Here is a 23,773-nt window from a genome sequence, read left to right on the forward strand (position 1 = left end):
CTAACCCTAACCATAATCACAACCCTTACCCCAAAACAACCCTAATGTCAACCCTAACCATAACCCTAATCAAAACCCTAAATCCAACACACCCCTAATCCTAATCTCAACCCTAACCTCAAACCTAACCCTAATCCCAATACACCCCTAATCACAACCCTAACCTTAACCCTAATCCCAAACCTAACCCTAATCCCAAGCGTAACCCTAATGCCAACCCTAACCCTAATACCAACCCTAATCCAAACCCTAACCCTAATCCCAGCTCTAACCCTAACGTTAGCCCCAACCCTAGCCCTAACTTTAGCCCCAACCCTAACCCTAAGGCTACTTTCACACTTGCGTCGTTTGGCATTCCGTCGCCATCTGTCGTTTTGGACAAGAAACGGATCCTGCAAATGTGTCCGCAGGATGCGTTTATTGCCCATAGACTTGTATTGCCGATAGATCGTGACGGATGGCCACACGTCGCGTCCGTCGTGCACTGGATCAGTTGTGTTTTGGCGGACCGCCGGCACAAAAAAACGTTCAATGAAACTTTTTTTGTACGTCGCATCTGCCATTTCTGACCGTGCATGCGTGGCCCTAACTCCGCCCCCTCCTCCCCAGGACATAGATTGGGCAGCGGATGCGTTGAAAAACTACAGCTGCTGCCCACGTTGTGCACAATTTTCACAACGTGCGTCGGTATGTCGGGCCGACGCATTGCGACGGCCCCGTACCGATGTAAGTGTGAAAGAAGCCTAACCCTAAATTTAGCCCCAACCCTAACCCTAAATTTAGCCCCAACCCTAACCCTAAATTTAGCCCCAACCCTAGCCCTAACCCTAACCCTAGCCCTAACCCTAGCCCTAACCCTAACCCTAGCCCTAACCCTAACCCTAGCCCTACCCCTAACCCTACCCCTAACCCTACCCCTAACCCTACCCCTAACCCTAACCCTACCCCTAACCCTACCCCTAACCCTAATTTTAGCCCCAACTGCTGTTCTCCTGCCGGCCTGCAGATGGAGACAGATGGCGGGCGCACTGCGCATGCGCCCGCCATTTTCTTCTGCCGGCGGCCAGGAGGAGCAGCAAGAGGATCCAGGGACACAGGTGAGTATGATAGGGTCCCCGAATCCCCCTATTTCTCTGTCCTCTGATGTGCGATCACATCAGAGGACAGAGAATTACACTTTCCTTTTTTTTTTTTTTTTTGCAGTCGCCGGTAAACAGTTAATTACCGGCAATCGCAAAACAGGGGTCGGTAAAACCGACCCTGATCATGCTCTTTGGGGTCTTGGCTACCCCCGGCAGCCGAGACCCCAAAGATTTTCGCGGGGCCGGCCGGCGGGCGCACTGCGCATGCGCCGGCCATTTTGAAGATGGCGGCGCCCACCGGGATACAAGAGGAGCATCAGGGGAGATAGGTGAGTATTGGGGGGCCACCTGGGACCCCTTTTCTCTCTCTCTTTAAAAAGAGATCGCGTTTTTTTTTTTTTTTTTTGCGATCGCCGGTAAACGGTTAATTACCGGCGATCGCAAATGCGGGGTGGGTTAAAAAACCCCCGAATCATGTTCTCTGGGGTCTCGGCTACCCCCGGCAGCCGAGACCCCGGAGGAAATCCGACTCTGGGGGGCGCTATTCACTTTTTCCACAGCGCCGTTAATTAACGGCGCTGTGGTTTAAGTACCCTTAGCGGCCGCAAATAAAAGGCGTATCGGTGGTCGCTAAGGGGTTAAACAATTCTGGACTGCCCATATGATGATGTCATGTGTTTGGAAGCTTCTGGTGGTTTTTGGCAACACCTGAGTTAATTAGAGACACCTGTGGATATATTTAAATGCACACCTGAAACACACTGCTTCTTTGTGAAGCATCATGGGAATGTCAAGATATCAGGAAGAGAATTGAGGACTTGCACAAGTCTGGCTCATCCTTGGATACAATTTCCATATATAAGAAGGTGCCGTGTTCATCTGTACAAACAATTATACGCAAGTACAAACAAGATGGGAATGTCCAGCCATCATACCGCTCAGGAAGGAGAAGGGTTCTGTGTCCCAGAGATGGTCGTGCTTTAGTCCGACATATGCATATCAACCCAAGGACCAAAGCAAAATACCTTGTGAAGATGGAAGCTGGTAAGATTGTGTCAATATCCACAGTGAAACGAGTACTGTATTAACATGGGTTGAAAGGCCACTCTGCCAGGAAGAAACCCTTACTCCAAAAGAAACATAAAAAGCCAGATTAATGTTTGAAAATGCACACTGGAACACAGACCTTAATTTTTGGCGACATGTCATTGGTTTGATGAAAGTAAGATTGAACTTTTTGGGCATAATGACCATCGTTATGTTTGGAGAAAAAAGGGAGAAGCTTGGAAGCCTGAGGGTATGTGCACACACTGCGGATTACTCTGCGGATTTTTCCGGACTGATTTTGGTAAATCCGCAGATAAGCCGCACTGTGGATTTCCTGCGGAATTACAGTGGATTTACCGTGATTACCTGCTGTTTTACTCCTGCGGATTCCTATTATGGAGCAGGTGTAAAGCGCTGCGGAATCCGCACAAAGAATTGACATGCTGCAGAATAAACCACGCTACGTTTCTGCGCGTTTTTTTTCTGCAGCATGTGCACTGCGGATTTTGTTTTCCATAGGTTTACAATGTACTGTAAACTCAGGGAAAACTGCTGCGAATCCGCTGCAAAATCCGCAACATGTGCACATACCCTAAGAACACATCTCAACTATGAAACAGGGGGGTGGCAGCATCAGGTTGTGGGGTTGTTTTGCTTCAGGAGGGACTGGTGCACTTCACAAAATAGATGGCATCATCAGAAAAGAAGATTATGTGGAAATACTGAAGCAACATCTCAAGACATCAGCCAGGAAATGAAAGCTTGGGCGGAAATGGCTCTTCCAAATGGACAATGAACCGAAGCATACCGCCAAAATGGTAACAAAGTGGCTTAACCCCTTTCTGACATGGGACGTACTATCCCGTCGAGGTGGGGTGGGCCCCCATGACCACGGACGGGATAGTACGTCCATCGCGGCCAGGTGTCAGCTGTTTATCGCAGCTGACATCCGGCACTATGTGCCTGGAGCGGTCACGGACCGCCCCCGGCACATTAACCCCTGGCACACCGCTATCAAAGATGATCGCGATGTGCCGGCGGTATAGGGAAGCTTCCCGCAGGGAGGGGGCTCCCTGCGGGCTTCCCTGAGCCCCCCGCAGCAACGCGATGTGATCGCGTTGCTGCGAGGGTCTCACCTCCCTCCCTGCTTCCTCCAGCCCCGGATCCAAGATGGCCGCGGATCCGGGTCCTGCAGGGAGGGAGGTGGCTTCACAGAGCCTGCTTAGAGCAGGCACTGTGAAGGCTGCAGCGCTGCATGTCAGATCAGTGATCTGACAGAGTGCTGTGCACACTGTCAGATCACTGATCTGTGATGCCCCCCCCTGGGACAATGTAAAAAAGTTTAAAAAAAAATTTCAAAATGTGTAAAAAAAAAATATTCCTAAATAATGAAAAAAAAAAAAAAATATTATTCCCCTACATACATTTCTTTATCTAAATAAAAAAAATAAATAAAAGTACACATATTTAGTATCGCCGCGTCCGTAACGGCCCGACCTATAAAACTGGCCCACTAGTTAACCCCTTCAGTAAACACCGTAAGAAAAAAAAAAAAAACGAGGCAAAAAACAACGCTTTATTATCATACCGCCGAACAAAAAGTGGAATAACACGCGATAAAAAAGACAGATATAAATAACCATGGTACCGCTGAAAGCGTCATCTTGTCCCGCAAAAAACGAGCCACCATACAGCATCATCAGCAAAAAAAAAAAAAAGTTATAGTCCTGAGAATAAAGCGATGCAAAAATAATTATTTTTTCTATAAAATAGTTTTTATCGTATAAAAGCGCCAAAACATAAAAAAATGATATAAATGAGGTGTCGCTGTAATCGTACTGACCCGAAGAATAAAACTGCTTTATCAATTTTACCAAATGCGGAACGGTATAAACGCCTCCCCCAAAAGAAATTCATGAATAGCTGGTTTTTGGTCATTCTGCCTCGCAAAAATCGGAATAAAAAGCGATCAAAAAATGTAACGTGCCCGAAAATGTTACCAATAAAAACGTCAACTCGTCCCGCAAAAAACAAGACCTCACATGACTCTGTGAACCAAAATATGGAAAAATTATAGCTCTCAAAATGTGGAAATGCAAAAAATATTTTTTGCAATAAAAAGCGTCTTTCAGTGTGTGACGGCTGCCAATCATAAAAATCCGCTAAAAACCCCGCTATAAAAGTAAATCAAACCCCCCTTCATCACCCCCTTAGTTAGGGAAAAATTAAAAAAATGTATTTATTTCCATTTTTCCATTAGGGCTAGGGTTAGGGCTAGGGCTAGGGCTAGGGTTTGGGCTAGGGCTAGGGTTAGGGCTAGGGTTAGGGCTAGGGTTAGGGTTTGGGCTAGGGTTAGGGCTAGGGTTAGGGCTAGGGTTAGGGCTACAGTTTGGGTTGGGGCTAAAGTTAGGGTTGGGGCTAGGGCTAAGGCTACAGTTAGGGTTGGGGCTAAAGTTACAGTTAGGGTTTACATTACATTTACTGTTGGGAATAGAGTTGGGATTAGGGTTAGGTGTGTGTCAGGGTTAGAGGTGTGGTTAGGGTTACTGTTGGGATTAGGGTTAGGGGGGTGTTTGGATTAGGGTTTCAGTTATAATTGGGGGGTTTCCACTGTTTAGGCACATCAGGGCCAGCCAATTCTGCGTTGAAAAAGTAAAACAGTGCTCATTCCCTTCCGAGCTCTACCGTGTGCCCAAACAGGGGTTTACCCCAACATATGGGGTATCAGCGTACTCAGGACAAATAGGACAACAACTTTTGCGGTCCAATTTCTCCTGTTACCCTTGGGAAAATACAAAACTGGGGGCTAAAAAATAATTTTTGTGGGAAAAAAAAAGATTTTTTATTTTCACGGCTCTGCGTTATAAACTGTAGTGAAACACTTGGGGGTTCAAAGTTCTCACAACACATCTAGATAAGTTCCATGGGGGTCTAGTTTCCAATATGGTGTCACTTGTGGGGGGTTTCTACTGTTTAGGTACATTAGGGGCTCTGCAAACGCAATGTGACACCTGCAGACCATTCCATCTAAGTCTGCATTCAAATGGCACTCCTTCCCTTCCGAACCCTCCCATGCGCCCAAACAGTGGTTCCCCCCACATATGGTGTATCATCGCACTCAGGACAAATTGGGCAACAAATTTTGGGGTCCACTTTCTCCTGTTACCCTCGGGAAAATACAAAACTGGGGGCTAAAAAAATAATTTTTGTGGGAAAAAATTTTTGTTTTATTTTTACGGCTCTGCATTATAAACTTCTGTGAAGCACTTGGTGGGTCAAAGTGCTCACCACACATCTAGATAAGTTCCTTAGGGGGTCTACTTTCCAAAATGGTGTCACTTGTGGGGGGTTTCAATGTTTAGGCACATCAGTGGCTCTCCAAACGCAACATGGCGTCCCATCTCAATTCCTGTCAATTTTGCATTGAAAAGTCAAACGGCGCTCCTTCCCTTCCGAGCTCTCCCATCCGCCCAAACAGTGGTTTACCCCCACATATGGGGTATCAGCGTACTCAGGACAAATTGTATAACAACTTTTGGGGTCCAATTTCTTCTCTTACCCTTGGGAAAATAAAAAATTGGGGGCGGAAAGTTAATTTTTGTGAAAAAATATGATTTTTTATTTTTACGGTTCTACATTATAAACTTCTGTGAAGCACTTGGTGGGTCAAAGTGCTCACCACACATCTAGATAAGTTCCTTAAGGGGTCTACTTTCCAAAATGGTGTCACTTGTGGGGGGTTTCAATGTTTAGGCACATCAGGGGCTCTCCAAACGAAACATGGCGTCCCATCTCAATTCCAGTCAATTTTGCATTGAAAAGTCAAATGGCGCTCCTTCGCTTCCGAGCTCTGCCATGCGCCCAAACAGTGGTTTACCCCCACATGTGGGGTATTGTCGTGCTCAGGTCAAATTGTACAACAATGTTTGGGGTCTATTTTCTCCTGTTACCCTTGGTAAAATTAAACAAATTGGAGCTGAATTAAATTTTTTGTGAAAAAAAGTTAAATGTTCATTTTCATTTAAACATTCAAAAAATTCCTGTGAAGCACCAGAAGGGTTAATAAACTTCTTGAATATGGTTTTGAGCACCTTGAGGGGTGTAGTTTTTAGAATGGTGTCACACTTGGGTATTTTCTATCATATAGACCCCTCAAAATGACTTCAAATGAGATGTGGTCCCTAAAATAAAATGGTGTTGTAGAAATGAGAAATTGCTGGTCAACTTTTAACCCTTATAACTCCCTAACAAAAAAAAATTTTGGTTCCAAAATTGTGCTGATGTAAAGTAGACATGTGGGAAATGTTACTTATTAAGTATTTTGTGTGACATATCTCTGTGATTTAATTGCATAAAAATTCAAAGTTGGAAAATTGCGAAATTTTCAAAATTTTCGCCATATTTCCGTTTTTTTCACAAATAAACGCAGGTAATATCAAAGAAATTTTACCATTGTCATGAAGTACAATATGTCACGAGAAAACATTGTCAGAATCACTGGGATCCGTTGAAGTGTTCCAGAGTTATAACCTCACAAAGGGACAGTGGTCAGAATTGTAAAAATTGGCCCGGTCATTAACGTGCAAACCACCCTTGGGGGTAAAGGGGTTAAGGATAAAGGAGAAGGACTTGGGGATCCTAGTTAATGATAAACTTACCTGGAGCAGCCAGTGCCAGGCAGCAGCTGCCAAGGCAAACAGGATCATGGGGTGCATTAAAAGAGGTCTGGATACACATGATGAGAGCATTATACTGCCTCTGTACAAATCCCTAGTTAGACCGCACATGGAGTACTGTGTCCAGTTTTGGGCACCGGTGCTCAGGAAGGATATAATGGAACTATAGAGAGTACAAAGGAGGGCAACAAAATTAATAAAGGGGATGGGAGAACTACAATACCCAGATAGATTAGCGAAATTAGGATTATTTAGTCTAGAAAAAAGACGACTGAGGGGCGATCTAATAACCATGTATAAGTATATAAGGGGACAATACAAATATCTCGCTGAGGATCTGTTTATACCAAGGAAGGTGACGGGCACAAGGGGGCATTCTTTGCGTCTGGAGGAGAGAAGGTTTTTCCACCAACATAGAAGAGGATTCTTTACTGTTAGGGCAGTGAGAATCTGGAATTGCTTGCCTGAGGAGGTGGTGATGGCGAACTCAGTCGAGGGGTTCAAGAGAGGCCTGGATGTCTTCCTGGAGCAGAACAATATTGTATCATACAATTAGGTTCTGTAGAAGGACGTAGATCTGGGGATTTATTATGATGGAATATAGGCTGAACTGGATGGACAAATGTCTTTTTTCGGCCTTACTAACTATGTTACTATGTTAATGTTTTGGAGTGGCCATTACAAAGCCCTGATCTCAATCCAATTGAAAATTTATTGGCAAAGCTGAAAAGGCAGGTGCGAGCAAGGCAACCTACAAACCTGGATCAGTTACACCAGTTAGTAGGAATGAGCCCAAATTCCGACCAACTATTGTGAGAAGCTTGAGAAGGGTATCCCAAACGTTTGGCCCAAGTCATTCAGTTTAAAGGCAATGGTATCAAATACTAATGAAATGCACAATATGTAAACTTTTGACTTTGCAGTAAGTAATAAAAATGCCTTAAAACATTCTGTCTCTCATTATTCTATCATTTGGCAAATATTAATAATTATGGTAATCCTAATTGACTTAAAATGGGAAAGGTTTATTATGAGTTCATGTCGAGAAAAACATGTATATGTGTCTTTTTATATAGTGTATGCAAACTTCTGGTTTCAAATGTATCAGTCGGTGAGATATGTAATTAGTACCATGTATGTAGTTTACTGTACTTGTATTTAGCTAATAAACAGATGAAAAAAATAAAGGGAACTTGTCAGCAGGATTGTGCACAGTAACCTACAGACAGTGTCAAGTCGACGCCGTTATACTGATTATAATGATACCTTGATTGCTGAAATCCGTCTTGTGGTTGTTGTTTAACCCCTTAACGACCGCTGATACGCCTTTTAACGGCGGCAGTTAAGGGTACCTAAACCACAGCGCTGTGGAAAAAGTGAATAGCGCACCCCAGAGTCGGATATTCTCTGGGGTCTCGGTTGCCGGGGGTAGCCGAGACCCCAGAGAACATGATTCGGGGATTTTTTACCGACTCCCGGGTTGCGATCGCCGGTAATTAACCGTTTACCGGCGGTCGCAAAAAAAACAAAAACGCGATTTCCCATTTAATTTCTCTGTCCTCCGATGTGATCGCACATAAGAGGACAGAGAAATGGGGTCCCCGATAGCCCCCCCCGATACTCACTTGTCTCCCCCGGTGCTCCTCGTGGCTCCCGATGGGCGCCGCCATCTTGCTCTTGCCAAAATATGGTGGGCGCATGCGCAGTGCGCCCGCCGGCCGGCACCCGGAAGATCTTTGGAGTCTCGGCTGCCAGGGGTAGCCAAGACCCCAAAGAACATGATCGGGATCGGTTTTTACCGATCCCTGTTTTGTGATCGCCGGTAATTAACTGTTTACCAGCGGCAGCAAAAAAAAAGCGATCTGTCATTCTCTGTCCTGCAGCTAGAGGAGTTGGGGCTAAATTTAGGGTTAGGGTTGTGGCTAAATATAGGGTAAGGGCTAGGGTTAAGGTTAGGGCTAGGATTAGGCTTCTATCACACTTGCGTCGGTACGGGGCCGATCTCAATTCCAGCCAATTCTACACTGAAAAAGTAAAACGGCACTCCTTCTACTCCAAGCTCTGCGGTGCGCCCAAATAGTGGTTTACCCCCACATATGGGGTATCGACGTACTCAGGAGAAATTGCACAACAACTTTTGCAGTCCAATTTCTCCCGTTACCCTTGTGAAAATAAGAGTTTGTGGGTGAAAAGATCATTGTTGTGTAAACAAATGCGATTTTTTATTTTCACAGCTCTACGTTATAAACTCCTGTGAAGCACTTAGGGGTTCAAAGTGCTCACGACACATCTAGATAAGTTCCTTAAGGGGTCTAGTTTCCAAAATGGTGTCACTTGTTGGGGGTTTCCACTGTTTAGGCACATCAGGAGCTCTCTAAACGTGACCAATCTCAATTCCAGCCAATTCTGAAAAAAAGTCAAACGGCGCTCCTTCTCTTCCAAGCTCTGCGGTGCACCCAAACAGTGGTTTACCCCCACATATGGGGTAATGGCGTATTCAGGAGAAATTGCACAACAAAATTTATGGTTAAATTTCTGTTTTTACACTTGTGAAAATAAAAAAAATGGTTCTGAAGTAAAATGTTTGCAAAAAAGTTAAATGTTCATTTTTTCCTTCCACATTGTTTTAGTTCCTGTGAAGCATGTAAGGGGCTAATAAACTTCTTGAATGTGGTTTTGAGCACCTTGAGGTGTAGTTTTTAGAATGGTGTCACACTTGGTTATTTTCTATCATATAGACCCCTCAAAATGACTTCAAATGTGATGTGGTCCCTAAAAAAATGGTGTTGTAAAAATGAGAAATTGCTGGTCAACGTTTAACCCTTATAACTCCCTAAGAAAAAAAATTGTTTCCAAAATTGTGCTGATGTAAAGTAGACATATGGGAAATGTTATTTATTAACTATTTTGTGTGACATATCTCTCTGATTTAAGGGAATAAAAATACAAAGTTTGAAAATTGCAAAGTTTTGAATTGCGATATTCTCAATAAGTTTGATGTGTCACATGACCCTCTTACCATTGAAAAAAATAAAGTTGCATCCAAAATGGCCGACATCAAAATGGCTGCCATGGTCACCACTCATCTTGAAAAGTTTCCCCCCTCCCATATATTAATGTGCCACAAACAGGAAGTTGATATCACCACCATTCCCAATTTATTTAGGTGTATCCATATACATGGCCCACCCTGTACATACTAAAAGTTAAAAAAAAACCTTCTGCAGGCAGGCACCAGCTGTGGCACATGCACTGGAGCATAATCGCATGTGTGCAATGTATATAATTATTATGGTTGAGGTTATCCTGACATTAAAAAAAAATCCATTTGAAAATGGTGCCGGCCGTGCCTGCAGAGTAGCAGCTATCGGTGTATATAGAGGTGATCAGATAGCTGCTACTGCACAAGCGCGGGTGGCGCCATCTTGGAGGAGGATTTTTTTCTTCTCTAGCAAAATGGCGCCGCCAGTGCCAAATGTTTGACGAGGCTTGGAGGACATTCCACATGTCATTTCCTTAGCATTTGGAAAGTTTTGACCAATCCTATGTATAAGGTTTTTGGTATTACACTATTTGAGTGTTTTCAGAGTCTTTTTTCCAAAATTTTTCCAGTGAAAACAGAGCAGAAACTCCATTTTTTCATGAGTTTTTAGATTCTTAGGTGCAGGAAAGAAATATATCTTGGTACCGTGTTAGCCAGTGGATAGAAAAATATTTAGAATTGAGAGTCCTCAGTGGTTGATACCTTTTAATGGCTAACTGAAATGATGGTAACAAATTGCAAGCATTTGAGACTACATACGTCTCTTCATCAGGCAAAGACTAAAACAAATTCTTAAGAATCACATATTTATGCACAACATCGTAAAGAAAAAAAAAAGGCGGGGGGGTTCCCTTTTTTTTCTGTGCTATGTTGTGCATAAATATGTGTTTCTTTGGAATTTCTTTTAGTCTCTGCCTGATGAAGAGACCTGTGTAGTCTCGAAAGCTTGCAATTTGTAACCAACTTTTCAGTTAGCCATTAAAAGGTATCAACCTCTGAGGACTCTCAATTCTAAATATTTTGAAATTCTTAGAAGGATTTTGCACAGCATACGCTCAGTTTCCACTGCAAAAACTCAGCAAAACACCTCAGTGTGAACACACCTAAGAGTATATGCAACTGACGTCATGGCAGTGGAGGAAAAGTTATCGGTAATTTTCCTAAAATGGTTGAGCTGGCGGATTTGTCATCGTTTTTTTGCCAAAGTCTTTTCCCTGTATATTTGAAACTAGAAAGAGCAGGTGGCTTCTAAACACAGCTGCCTGAAGAGCGAACAGTTAGCTTCTTTTAATAGCTCCGAAACATGCAGTCGTTAAAAGAAGTAGCAAAAGTGAACTTTTTGGCAAGTTTTTGATGCTGCGTATTTTTTAAAAAATGCAAGTTTCCTAAAATGGTGCATGAAATCCGCAACATTAAGAACTCACCAAAAACCTCATTGTGGGAACGTAGCCTTATGTTCATTTTCTGGAGTAGTTTTGCAGAGATCCTGGAGGGATCCGTGTGAAAAAAATGTTGTGTACACATCCCCTTGATTTGATTTGTAGTTTTTTATGCCATTTTTTTTTTCTTTTACCAAAGCCAGAAGTCGATTCAGCAAGATGAAGGAAGGCAAACTTCTTCTTTTATATTCTCTATTATCTGTGAATCCATTTCTGTCTTTGGTTAAAAAAAACTCCATCAAAAACTGTGTTGTTGTTTTTTTTCTCTATTCTTTTTTAAAATATATAGCACAAACATGGTATTATTGAAAATATTCACATATCATGTAATACAAAAAATGCAGTGTGAGAAACCCCCAGTCCAAAAAAAGAAAACTGAACAGCTGAACAACAGGTGTGAACAGAGAAAGGCTCGGGATCACACATACGCGAGATACAGCCGAGTCTCGCAGGTGAAAACCCAGCTCTGGTGCCGGCACTCCGGAGCGGAGCGTGCAGCTGCACAGCAATACATGGAGCCGCACGTTCCGTTCCGGAGTGCCAGCGCCAGAGCTTGGTTTTCACCTGCAAGACTCGGCAGTATCTCCCATATGTGTGATCCTGACCAAACAAGGAATTATCACTAGTCCCTAATCTAATTAACACCTCCTTAAAGCCCTCTTTCAGGTACCAGTGGCATCTGTTTTTTCCACGGAAACCACACGTACCCCTAATAATCTATAGTATGTCCATGCAATCCACATGGAGACATGTCCGTTTTTTACCAGCAGTAGGGATAACAAGGTACAATACAAGTCCATGGGTATGTTAAAATCATGCATAGTACACAGATGGCATCTGTGTGCTGCATGTGTTTAATATTGCAAAATATATGAGCAGCTTTGAAATAGATTTTTCTTAAAGGGAATCTGTCACCCCAAAAATCGTATATGAGCTGCGGCCACCGCCATAAGGGCCTCATCTACAGCATTCTGTAATGCTATAGATAAGCCCCTGATGTAACCTGCAAGATAAGAAAAACAGGTTATATTATACTCACCCAGGGGCGGTCACGCTGCAGTCCGGTCCGATGGGCGTCTGGGTCCGGCGCCTCCTTTCTTCATACAATGTCGTCCTCTTCTTGTCTTCCTGCCGCGGCTCCTGCGCAGGTGTACTTTGTCTGCCCTGTTGAGGGCAGAGCAAAGTACTGCAGTGCACAGGCGGCGAGAAAGGTCAGAGAGGTCCGGCGCCTGCGCACTGCAGTACTTTGCTCTGCCCTCAACAGGGCAGACAAAGTACGCCTGCACAGGAGCCGCAGTGTGAAGACAAGAGGAGGACGTCATCCTATGAAGCTAGGAGGCGCCGGACACAGACCGCGATGCCCATTAGACCCGGACTGCAGCGGGACCGCCCCTGGGTGAGTATAATCTAACCTTTTTTTCTCATCTTTCAGGTTACATTGGGGGCTTATCTACAGCATTACAGAATGCTGTAGATAATCCCCTGATGGCGGTGGCCGCAGCTTATATATGACTTTTGGGGTGACAGATTCCCTTTAAGCCACACCGGAAAAAACAGATGGCACACTGATGGCTCAATGATGGCACACTGATGGCTCACTGATGACCCCCTGATGGCACACTAATAACACTGATGGCCCCCTGATGGCTCACTGATGACACACTGATGGCTCAATGATGGCCCCCTGATGACACACTGAGGTCTCAATGATGGCTCAATGATGGCACACTGATGGCCCACTGATGGCTCACTGATGACACACTGATGGCTCACTGATGGCTCACTGATGACACACTGATGACACACTGATGGCTCACTGATGGCTCAATGATGGCCCACTGATGGCTCACTGATGACACACTGATGGCTTACTGATGGCTCAATGATGGCCCACTTATGGCTCACTGATGACACAATGATGACACGCTGATGACACACTGATGGCACACTCTTGACATGCTGGTTGCTCACTGATGACACACTGAAGACACACTGGTGGCTCACTGATGACACACTGATGGCTCACTGGTGGCTCACTGATGGCTCACTGATGACACACTGATGACACACTGATGGCTCACTGATGACACACTGATGGCTCAATGTTGGCACACTGATGGACCACTGATGACACACTGGTGGCTCACTGTTGACACACTGGTGGCTTACTGATGACACACTGACTGTTCACTGATGACACACTGGCTCAACAATGGCACACTGATGACGCACTGATGGCCCATTGATGGCTCACTGATGGCTCAGTGATGACACACTGATGGCTCAATGATGGCACACTGATGGCCCACTGATGGCTCACTGATGACACACTGACGACACACTGATGGCTCAGAGATGACACATTGCTGACACACTGGTGGCTCACTGATGACACACTGATGACACACTGGTGGCTCAATGATGGCACACTGATAGCTCACTGATGGCTCACTGATGACACACTGATGGCTCACTGATGGCTCAATGATGGCCCACTGATGGCTCACTGATGACACACTGATGGCTTACTGATGGCTCAATGATGGCCCACTTATGGCTCACTGATGACACAATGATGAAACGCTGATGACACACTGATGGCACACTCTTGACACGCTGGTTGCTCACTGATGACACACTGATGACACACTGGTGGCTCAATGATGGCACACTGATGGCTCACTGGTGGCTCACTGATGGCTCACTGATGACACACTGATGGCTCAATGATGGCTCAATGATGGCCCACTGATGGCCCACTGATGGCTCACTGATGACACACTGATGGCCCACTGATGGCCCACTGATGGCTCACTGATGGCTCATTGATGACACACTGATGGCTCACTGATGGCTCACTAATGGCTCAATGATGGCCCACTGATGGCTCACTGATGACACACTGATGGCTCAATGATGGTCCACTTATGGCTCACTGATGACACAATGATGACACGCTGATGACACACTGATGGCACACTCTTGACACGCTGGTTTCTCACTGATGACACACTGAAGACACACTGGTGGCTCACTGATGACACACTGATGGCTCACTGGTGGCTCACTGATGGCTCACTGATGACACACTGATGGCTCACTGAAGACACACTGATGGCTCACTGATGACACACTGATCCAAAACACTGATGACACTGGAACCATTTTTTCCAGTACTGGAATTATGTAGACGTGTGAAGGGGCCCACAATATACTTTTAGAGCTCGCTTACACCAGCGTATACATCAGAAGAGTGCTATCCGAGGAGCAGTGCTGATGGCAGTTTTCTTTTCACTGATATAATTTTTTCACAGACAGATTGTAACATGCTGTGAGTTGTTGCATAAATCGAATGCCATTCACCCATTTATGTCAATGGGTGTGTGGAAAACATCAGACTGCACTTGGTTAACATCTGAGTGCAGTCAGATTTCCATGTACTCACATAATGCAGAGGATGGAGAAATTTTATTCTCCATCTTCTTCCCACGGTGTGCTTTGATTCTTTCATCCGAGTGAATCGGATCACACCATGCTGACACTCTGACCAAACTCAGATCAGCATGTCATTAGTACAATTGGTCCGATCATCTCGGATGACAGATTCTACAGCTTTCTGACTGCAGCCTTAGGGTACTGTCACACAGTGCAATTTTGATCGCTACGACGGCACGATTCGTGACGTTCGAGCGATATAGTTACGATATCGCAGTGTCTGACACGCTCCTGCGATCAGGGAACCCGCTGAGAATCGTACGTCGTAGCAGATCGTTTGAAACTTTCTTTCGTCGTCTAGTGTCCCGCTGTGGCAGCATGATCGCATGGTGTAACATATATCGTATACGATGTGCGCATAGTAACCAACGGCTTCTACATCGCACATACGTCATGAAATTATCGCTCCAGCGTCGTAGATTGCAAAGTGTGACAGCAGTCTACGACGCTGGAGCGATATTGTTACGATGCTGGAGTGTCACGGATCGTACCGTTGTAGCGATGAAAATTGCACTGTGTGACGGTACCCTTAAGGGGACCGTCACACTATACGATTTACCTACGATCACGACCAGCGATATGACCTGGCCGTGATCGTAGGTAAATCGTAGTGTGGTCGCTGGGGAGCTGTCACACAGACAGCTCTCCAGCGACCAACGATGCCGAGGTCCCTGGGTAACCAGGGTAAACATCGGGTAACTAAGCGCAGGACCGCGCTTAGTAACCCGATGTTTACCCTGGTTACAAGCGTAAAACTAAAAAAAAAAAAACAGCACATACTTACATTCTGGTGTCCGTCAGGTCCCTTGCCGTCTGCTTCCCGCACTCACTGACTGCCGGCCGTAAAGTGAAAGTGAAAGCACAGCCGCTGTGCTCTGCTTTCACTTTACGGCCGGCAGTCACAGTGCGGGAAGCAGACGGCAAGGGACCTGACGGACACCAGAATGTAAGTATGTGCTGTTTGTTTTTTTTTAGTTTTACGCTTGTAACCAGGGTAAACATCAGGTTACTAAGCGCGGTCCTGCGCTTAGTTACCCGATGTTTACCCTGGTTACAAGCGAACGCATCACTGGATCGCATCGCTAGATCGCTAGATCGGTGTCACACACACCGATCTAGCGATGACAGCGGGAGATCCAGCGATGAAAGAAAGTTCTAAACGATCTGCTACGACGTACGATTCTCAGCAGGATCCCTGATCGCTGCTGCGTGTCAGACACAGCGATATCGTAACGATATCGCTGGAACGTCACGAATCGTACCGTCGTAGCGATCGAAATGGTATAGTGTGACGGTACCCTTAGGCTAAGTTCCCAAAACTAGTATTTGGTGTTTTTGATTTTGTAGATTTTCTGCAGCATTTCTTCACCAGTTAGGTTACTTTTTCATTTCATATTAAGAGTGCCTTTTTTATGTGTTTTAATTATGTTTTTTTCAGCTGTGGTTTTTGTCTCTGTCATATATCATTTTTTTAGATAAATCAAATGATAAAACTGGAGAGATAAAAAAAAGCACAAATAGGGTGTTATCTGATAACCAAGTGGTGTACGTAAAATATTATAGGTCTGCTCACCTGATAGGGTTGTGACAATCACAACTCCTATAGAAGCATGTAAGGGTTGCCACCATGAGTTTTTGATGTTGCAGAATCTCTGAACTATCTCTGCACCCATTATGTACTTACATATACATATATACTATTAAGACCCGTGTGCAGAAATGCCAGTGCTAATGAACTGGGCCCACATTCTTTTGTGGCGTTTACTATAACTCCCTATTGGCTTAGGATGCTTTCACACTGCGTTCTGGCACCCGTTCAGTGGCTCCGTTGGGGCTTATGTCCTAACCCCCGAAAAATGATATTCGGGCACGCGATCTGATGGTGCCTTAGCCCATAATGGTGCAGAACAGTCTGATTGTCCGCCTCCTGCAGGTGTACACGTCTGAAAATGATGCACACTAGAGTGCATGTTCGCTCCATTATAGTCTATGGTCCCATCAGCGCATACTCCCGAATCCTGTTTTGAGGGGGGTTCGGACATAAGCCCCAAGAGGGCACTGAACGGGGGCATGAACGCAGTGTGAAAGCACCCTTACATTTCATTTCTGGCCACAGACTAAGGGCTGGTTGAGACACGAGTGTTTTCAGCCCATATACTCGCCATGTGCCAAAGGGATCAATGCAGGTGACTGTCCAAGGTGATACGAGCGCCCTTTCTACCCGCGTCAGCCAGGTACCCCATACTTGTGCCCCTTCCATTCCCACACAGTCGGACGGTCAGTGCTGTCCACATTGGTTACACAATGGCTGAGTGGAATATGGCAGTGTACCTTCCTATACTGCATGTTCTGTCCGTGGCAATAAGTCCCCCCTCCTGGATAGCACCAGGACCCATCTAATTCAAGAGGGCTGTTCAGCTGACATAAGACCCCAATGTGAAAAGTGCAGCATGCCCTTGTCTCTTCCATGTGAGGGATGGCACTCGCCCACTCTGGTCTATGGCTGCACGGAAAAAAATGGATCTTATAGAAATCAACCTAATGGCATCTGATTTACACGGCTGCATTGCCAATCTTATCATGGAAAATGTTTTCTGGCCTTGTAAATTGTATTCACTGTGAAAAACCCGGGCATATGGGCGCCGCACAGGAGAGAAATTGGCGTCTTCTGGACGCCTTCTCTACCACACAAACACTGGCAACATTGCCAACAATCCGCTAAATAAAGACACCAGGATCCGATAAATCAAAGCCTTTACTCCAGGTCTATGGTGTAAAAAGCTTTGAAAAGTCACAACATTTTGGAGCAACTTGAAGCTGCACTAACATTTTGTGACGCTTGTGGTTCTCACACCATTTTACCCAGCGCCGACAACGTGGGTCTATACAGATGTGTACGCCGCTCGTCCAACGCTCCCGATTCAGGAACATACGTACGCCTCTTCGTGAATCGGGAGCGTCTGACTCCAGCGCACCTCCTCACCGATGCCGGTCTGGATGAATTGCCGCCATTGTGTGCACGTACTCTTATTCTATGCGCACACTGAGGCTTTCAAGGAGTGTTTAGAGCAGAAACTTGAGTGGAGATTCCAAGTCTTTGGGAAACTCCCCACAACCCTCAGTGTGACCCTGCTCCACACCCGCCGCCGCACACTGCGCCCGGTGCACACGTTCCGGTGGTGCGGACACTTACCGTCCTTTGGAGCGGGCGGCTCGGGAACCTTCTCCTCTGCCGGAGCGGGGGCATCCTCAGCCTGGGGAGCGGGCACCGGGGCACTGGCATCCGCTGCAGGGGTCTCGGGCACGGGGGCTGCGGCATCCGCTGCTGGGCTCTCTGGAGCCGGCGTCTCTGGGATTACTGCGGGATTATCGGGGACTTTGGCGCTAGATTCTTCAGGTGGCGGAGCGGCGGGAGCAGCGGGCTTGCTCGCGGCAGCTTTAGACGCCGGGGATTTTTTGATGGGCACCTTGGCTGGCATGGTGAGGTCTCCTCCGTGTGCGGCAGCAGAATGGCAGTAAACGTGCGGCTGCTGGAATTTATATAGCCGCCTGTCAGGCATTTTACCATCTGTTTTTTACGAACTGCCTCTGGATATTTCCAGCATCGGGGCACTCAGCTTCTGAGGCCAAAAATAACCCACAGGACACGGTGCGGAGGTCGCAGGCGGCAGCCCTGCCATCCCCTATACCCCTACCAATGAGTGATGCCCGGACCCTGGGGAGAAAGCCACGTTATCTGCTGGGATTATAGGGAGAAAGCTACACCGATCTGCTGGGATTATAGGGAGAAAGCTACACCGATCTACTGGGATTATAGGGAGAAAGCCACACGGATCTGCTGGGATTATAGGGAGAAAGCTACACCGATCTGCTGGGATTATAGGGAGAAAGCTACACCGATCTACTGGGATTATAGGGAGAAAGCCACACGGATCTGCTGGGATTATAGGAAGAAAGCCACACCTATCTGCTGGGATTATAGGGAGAAAGCCACGAAGATCTGCTGGGATTATAGGGAGAAAGCCACACAGATCTGCTGGGATTATAGGGAGAAAGCCACACAGATCTGCTGGGATTATAGGGAGAAAGCTACACGGATCTGCTGGGATTATAGGGAGAAAGCCACGTTATCTGCTGGGATTATAGGGAGAAAGCTACGCCGATCTACTGGGATTATAGGGAGAAAGCCACACCGACCTACTGGGATTATAGGGAGAAAGCCACGTTATCTGCTGGGATTATAGGGAGAAAGCCACACCGATCTACTGGGATTATAGGGAGAAAGCCACGTTATCTGCTGGGATTATAGGGAGAAAGCTACACCGATCTGCTGGGATTACAGGGAGAAAGCCACACGGATCTGCTGGGATTATAGGGAGAAAGCCACACCGATCTACTGGGATTATAGGGAGAAAGCCACGTTATCTGCTGGGATTATAGGGAGAAAGCCACGCGGATCTGCTGGGATTATAGGGAGAAAGTCACGTTATCTGCTGGGATTATAGGGAGAAAGCCACGCGGATCTGCTGGGATTATAGGGAGAAAGCCACACCAATCTGCTGGGATTATAGGGAGAAAGCCACGTTATCTGCTGGGATTATAGGGAGAAAGCCACACCAATCTGCTGGGATTATAGGGAGAAAGCCACGTTATCTGCTGGGATTATAGGGAAAAAGCCACACAGATCTGCTGGGATTATAGGGAGAAAGCCACGTTATCTGCTGGGATTATAGGGAGAAAGCCACGCGGATCTGCTGGGATTATAGGGAGAAAGCCACGCCAATCTGCTGGGATTATAGGGAGAAAGCCACGTTATCTGCTGGGATTATAGGGAGAAAGCCACACAGATCTGCTGAGATTATAGGGAGATAGCCACACCAATCTGCTGGGATTATAGGGAGAAAGCCACGTTATCTGCTGGGATTATAGGGAGAAAGCCACACAGATCTGCTGGGATTATAGGGAGATAGCCATACCGATCTACTGGGATTATAGGGAGAAAGCCACACGGATCTGCTGGGATTATAGAAAGAAAGCCACACAGATCTGCTGGGATTATAGGGAGAAAGCCACACGGATCTGCTGGGATTATAGGGAGAAAGCCACAGGGATCTGCTGGGATTATAGGGAGAAAGCCACAGGGATCTGCTGGGATTATAGGGAGATAGCCACACCAATCTGCTGGGATTATAGGGAGAAAGCCACACCAATCTGCTGGGATTATAGGGAGAAAGCCACACAGATCTGCTGGGATTATAGGGAGAAAGCCACACAGATCTGCTGGGATTATAGGGAGAAAGCCACAGGGATCTGCTGGGATTATAGGGAGAAAGCCACACCAATTTGCTGGGATTATAGGGAAAAGCCACAGAGATCTGCTGGGATTATAGGGACAATCCATACAGATCTGCTGGGATTATGGGGACAAGCAACAAGGATCTACTGGGATTATAGGGACACGCCACACAGATCTACTGGGATTATAGAGAGAAAGCCACACAGATCTGCTGGGATTATAGGGAGAAAGCCACACAGATCTGCTGGGATTATAGGGAGAAAGCCACACAGATCTGCTGGGATTATAGGGAGAAAGCCACACAGATCTGCTGGGATTATAGGGAGAAAGCCACACAGATCTGCTGGGATTATAGGGAGAAAGCCACACAGATCTGCTGGGATTATAGGGAGAAAGCCACACCAATCTGCTGGGATTATAGGGAAAAGCCACACAGATCTGCTGGGATTATAGGGACAATCCATACAGATCTGCTGGGATTATGGGGACAAGCAACAAGGATCCACTGGGATTATAGGGACACGCCACACAGATCTACTGGGATTATAGGGACACACCACACTGATCTACTGGGATTATAGAGAGAAAGTCACACAGATCTACTGGGATTATAGGGAGAAAGCCACACCAATCTGCTGGGGTTATAGGGAGAAAGCCACACAGATCTGCTGGGGTTATAGGGAGAAAGCCACACCGATCTACTGGGATTATAGGGAGAAAGCCACACCGATCTACTGGGATTATAGGGAGAAAGCCACACAGATCTGCTGGGGTTATAGGGAGAAAGCCACACAGATCTGCTGGGATTATAGGGAGAAAGCCACACCGATCTACTGGGATTATAGGGAGAAAGCCACACAGATCTGCTGGGGTTATAGGGAAAAAGCCACACAGATCTGCTGGGGTTATAGGGAGAAAGCCACACCGATCTACTGGGATTATAGGGAGAAAGCCACACCGATCTACTGAGATTATAGGGAGAAAGCCACACAGATCTGCTGGGGTTATAGGGAGAAAGCCACACAGATCTGCTGGGGTTATAGGGAAAAAGCCACACAGATCTGCTGGGGTTATAGGGAGAAAGCCACACCGATCTACTGGGATTATAGGGAGAAAGCCACACCGATCTACTGAGATTATAGGGAGAAAGCCACACAGATCTGCTGGGGTTATAGGGAGAAAGCCACACAGATCTGCTGGGATTATAGGGAGAAAGCCACACAGATCTGCTGGGATTATAGGGACAATCCATACAGATCTGCTGGGATTATAGGGACAAGCAACAGGGATCTACTGGGATTATAGGGACACGCCACACAGATCTGCTGGGATTATAGGGAGAAAACCACACCGATCTGCTGGGATTATAGGGAGAAAGCCACACAGATCTGCTAGGATTATAGGGACAATCCATACAGATCTGCTGGGATTATAGGGACAAGCAACAAGGATCTACTGGGATTATAGGGACACGCCACACAGATCTGCTGGGATTATAGCGACAAGCCACACAGATCTACTGGGATTATAGGGGCAAGACACAGGGATCTGCTGGAATTATAGGGGTAAGACACAGGGATCTGCTGGGATTATAAGGGCAAGACACAGGGATTTGCTGAATTTATAGGGACAAGACAGGGATCTGCTGTGATTATAGGGAAAAGCCATAGGGATCTACTGGAATTATAGACAGGGATCTGCTTAGATTATAGGGAAAAAGTCACACCAATCTGCTGGGATTATATGGACAAGCCACAGGGTTCTGCTGGGGTTATAGGGAGAAAGCCACAGAGATCTGCTGGGATTATACGGAGAAAGCCACATCAATCTGCTGGGATTATAGGGAGAAATCCACAGAGATCTGCTGGGATTATAGGGAGAAAGCCACACCGATCTGCTGGGATTATAGGGAGAAAGCCACACAGATCTGCTGGGATTATAGGGAGAAAGCCACAGAGATCTGGGATTATAGGGAGAAAGCCACACTGATCTGCTGGGATTATAGAGAAAAGCCATACAGATCTGCAGGGGTTATAGGGAGAAAGCAACACTGATCTGCTGGGATTAAAGGGAAAAGCCATACAGATCTGGGATTATAGGGAAAAGCCAAGCAGATCTGCTGGGATTATAGGGAGAAAGTCACACCCATCTGATGGGATTATAGGGACAAGCCACAGGGATCTACTGGGATTATAGGGACAAGACACAGGGATCTACTGGGATTATAGGGAGAAAGCCACAGAGATCTGCTGGGATTATAGGGACAAGCCACAGGGATCTACTTGGATTATAGGGACAAGCCACAAAGATCTCATGGGATTATAGGGACAAGCTACACAGGCCTGCTGGGATTATTGGAACAAGCCACAGAGATCTGCTGGGATTATAGGGAAAAGCCACAAAGATCTTCTGGGATTATAGGGAAAAGCCAGAGATCTGCTGGGATTATAGGGAAAAGCCACAGAGATCTGCTGGGATTATAGGGACAAGCCACAGAGAACTGGGATTATAGGGACAAGTCTCAGAGATTGGCTGAGATTAAAAGGACTAGCCACATATATCGGGTGCGATTATATGGACAAGCCACAGGGATCTGCTGGGATTATAGGTGTAATAGGGTGCAGGGTTGAGTATGTCACCACGGAACAGACAGACCAACTGTTGAGGGGGATTTATTAACAGGAGTAAGATTCTCCTCACAGGGAGAAAACAGGAGGTTAGTAGAGATAAAGCAAACAGTATAACAATATGAAGCGATGGCCGAGGGACCACCACGGTGCAGAAAGACTACTGTACACAAGATGAAGTGCCAACAACAAAGGGTAGATTTTTTGGGAGACAGGGAATGGAAGGAACAAGGAAGATGCAAACGGGTTTACAATAACAAAAGATAATGCACATGAGTTATCTTGTCTGTAAAATAGCACAGTGCTTCAACAATTACAACTCAGAATCTGTCTCACAAGCAACTTTAAACAATAAGAAAAATATCGATGCTACTCTGCATATAACCTCCCTGGCCTTTACTACGCAGGCCACACGGCTACCGTGCTCTAACTACTGAAGCCTGCACTAGGCCCTCACTGGTGCACCATACAGGAACAAACTCACGATGATGTTGGGGACACAGGTCCAGTCCCAGGGGGCCCCCAGAAGTCCAACACGGCGGTGCGCACGGATTCCTGTCAGCTCTGCGAAGCGTGGTCTTCTCCTTGCTTCTGGATCCTAGGGATGCTCCTGGAAACTGTAAGTCCCTTTCTCAGTGTCTTTGTGGCTTCACAAACTAGCACAGGACAGCCACCTTTGCTGTATCCGGAAAAGTCTTGCAAAGTTCACAAGTAAACTTTCGTCCCAAGCTGTAGGACCTTTCTTGTAGCAAAATAGCACACAGTTCTCTCTCTCTTGCAGCTTCAGATAACACGCACAGTTCAGGCTCAACTCAACTCCTCCCCTCATCCTGGGGCAGTTTATCTTAACCATCTAGCAGGGGGAAGCAGGGCATTCCATCGTACCAGACAAAGGGGTGCTGTCTATTAAAGTGGCAGCATGTTACTGTCCATAACAGCACTACCCTCTTACATGCCTCCCTTCTTAATGATGGTTGTCCTCGACCATCACAGAATCAAGGTTGAAGCGTAATGAAAGAACGTGCAATGCGGAACAGCACCTATAGAGGAGGCAACAAAGATGTAAAA

At 46.2% G+C, this 23,773-nt stretch overlaps 1 protein-coding gene across 1 annotated transcript in view; it reads right to left on the minus strand.

Moving 5' to 3' along the window:
• The window catches only part of LOC138669750 (myosin-binding protein H-like), a 208,450-nt gene extending 190,046 nt beyond the window's left edge, over positions 1 to 18,404 (minus strand). The window contains exon 1 of the mRNA XM_069756474.1: positions 17,976 to 18,404. Coding sequence (XP_069612575.1) covers positions 17,976 to 18,342 — 367 coding nt within the window. The 5' untranslated portion in view covers positions 18,343 to 18,404. The remainder of the gene's footprint in view (positions 1 to 17,975) is intronic.
• Positions 18,405 to 23,773: the final 5,369 nt, after the last annotated feature.

Source organism: Ranitomeya imitator, chromosome 3, assembly GCF_032444005.1.
Source record: "Ranitomeya imitator isolate aRanImi1 chromosome 3, aRanImi1.pri, whole genome shotgun sequence".
Taxonomy (NCBI): Eukaryota; Metazoa; Chordata; class Amphibia; order Anura; family Dendrobatidae; genus Ranitomeya; species Ranitomeya imitator.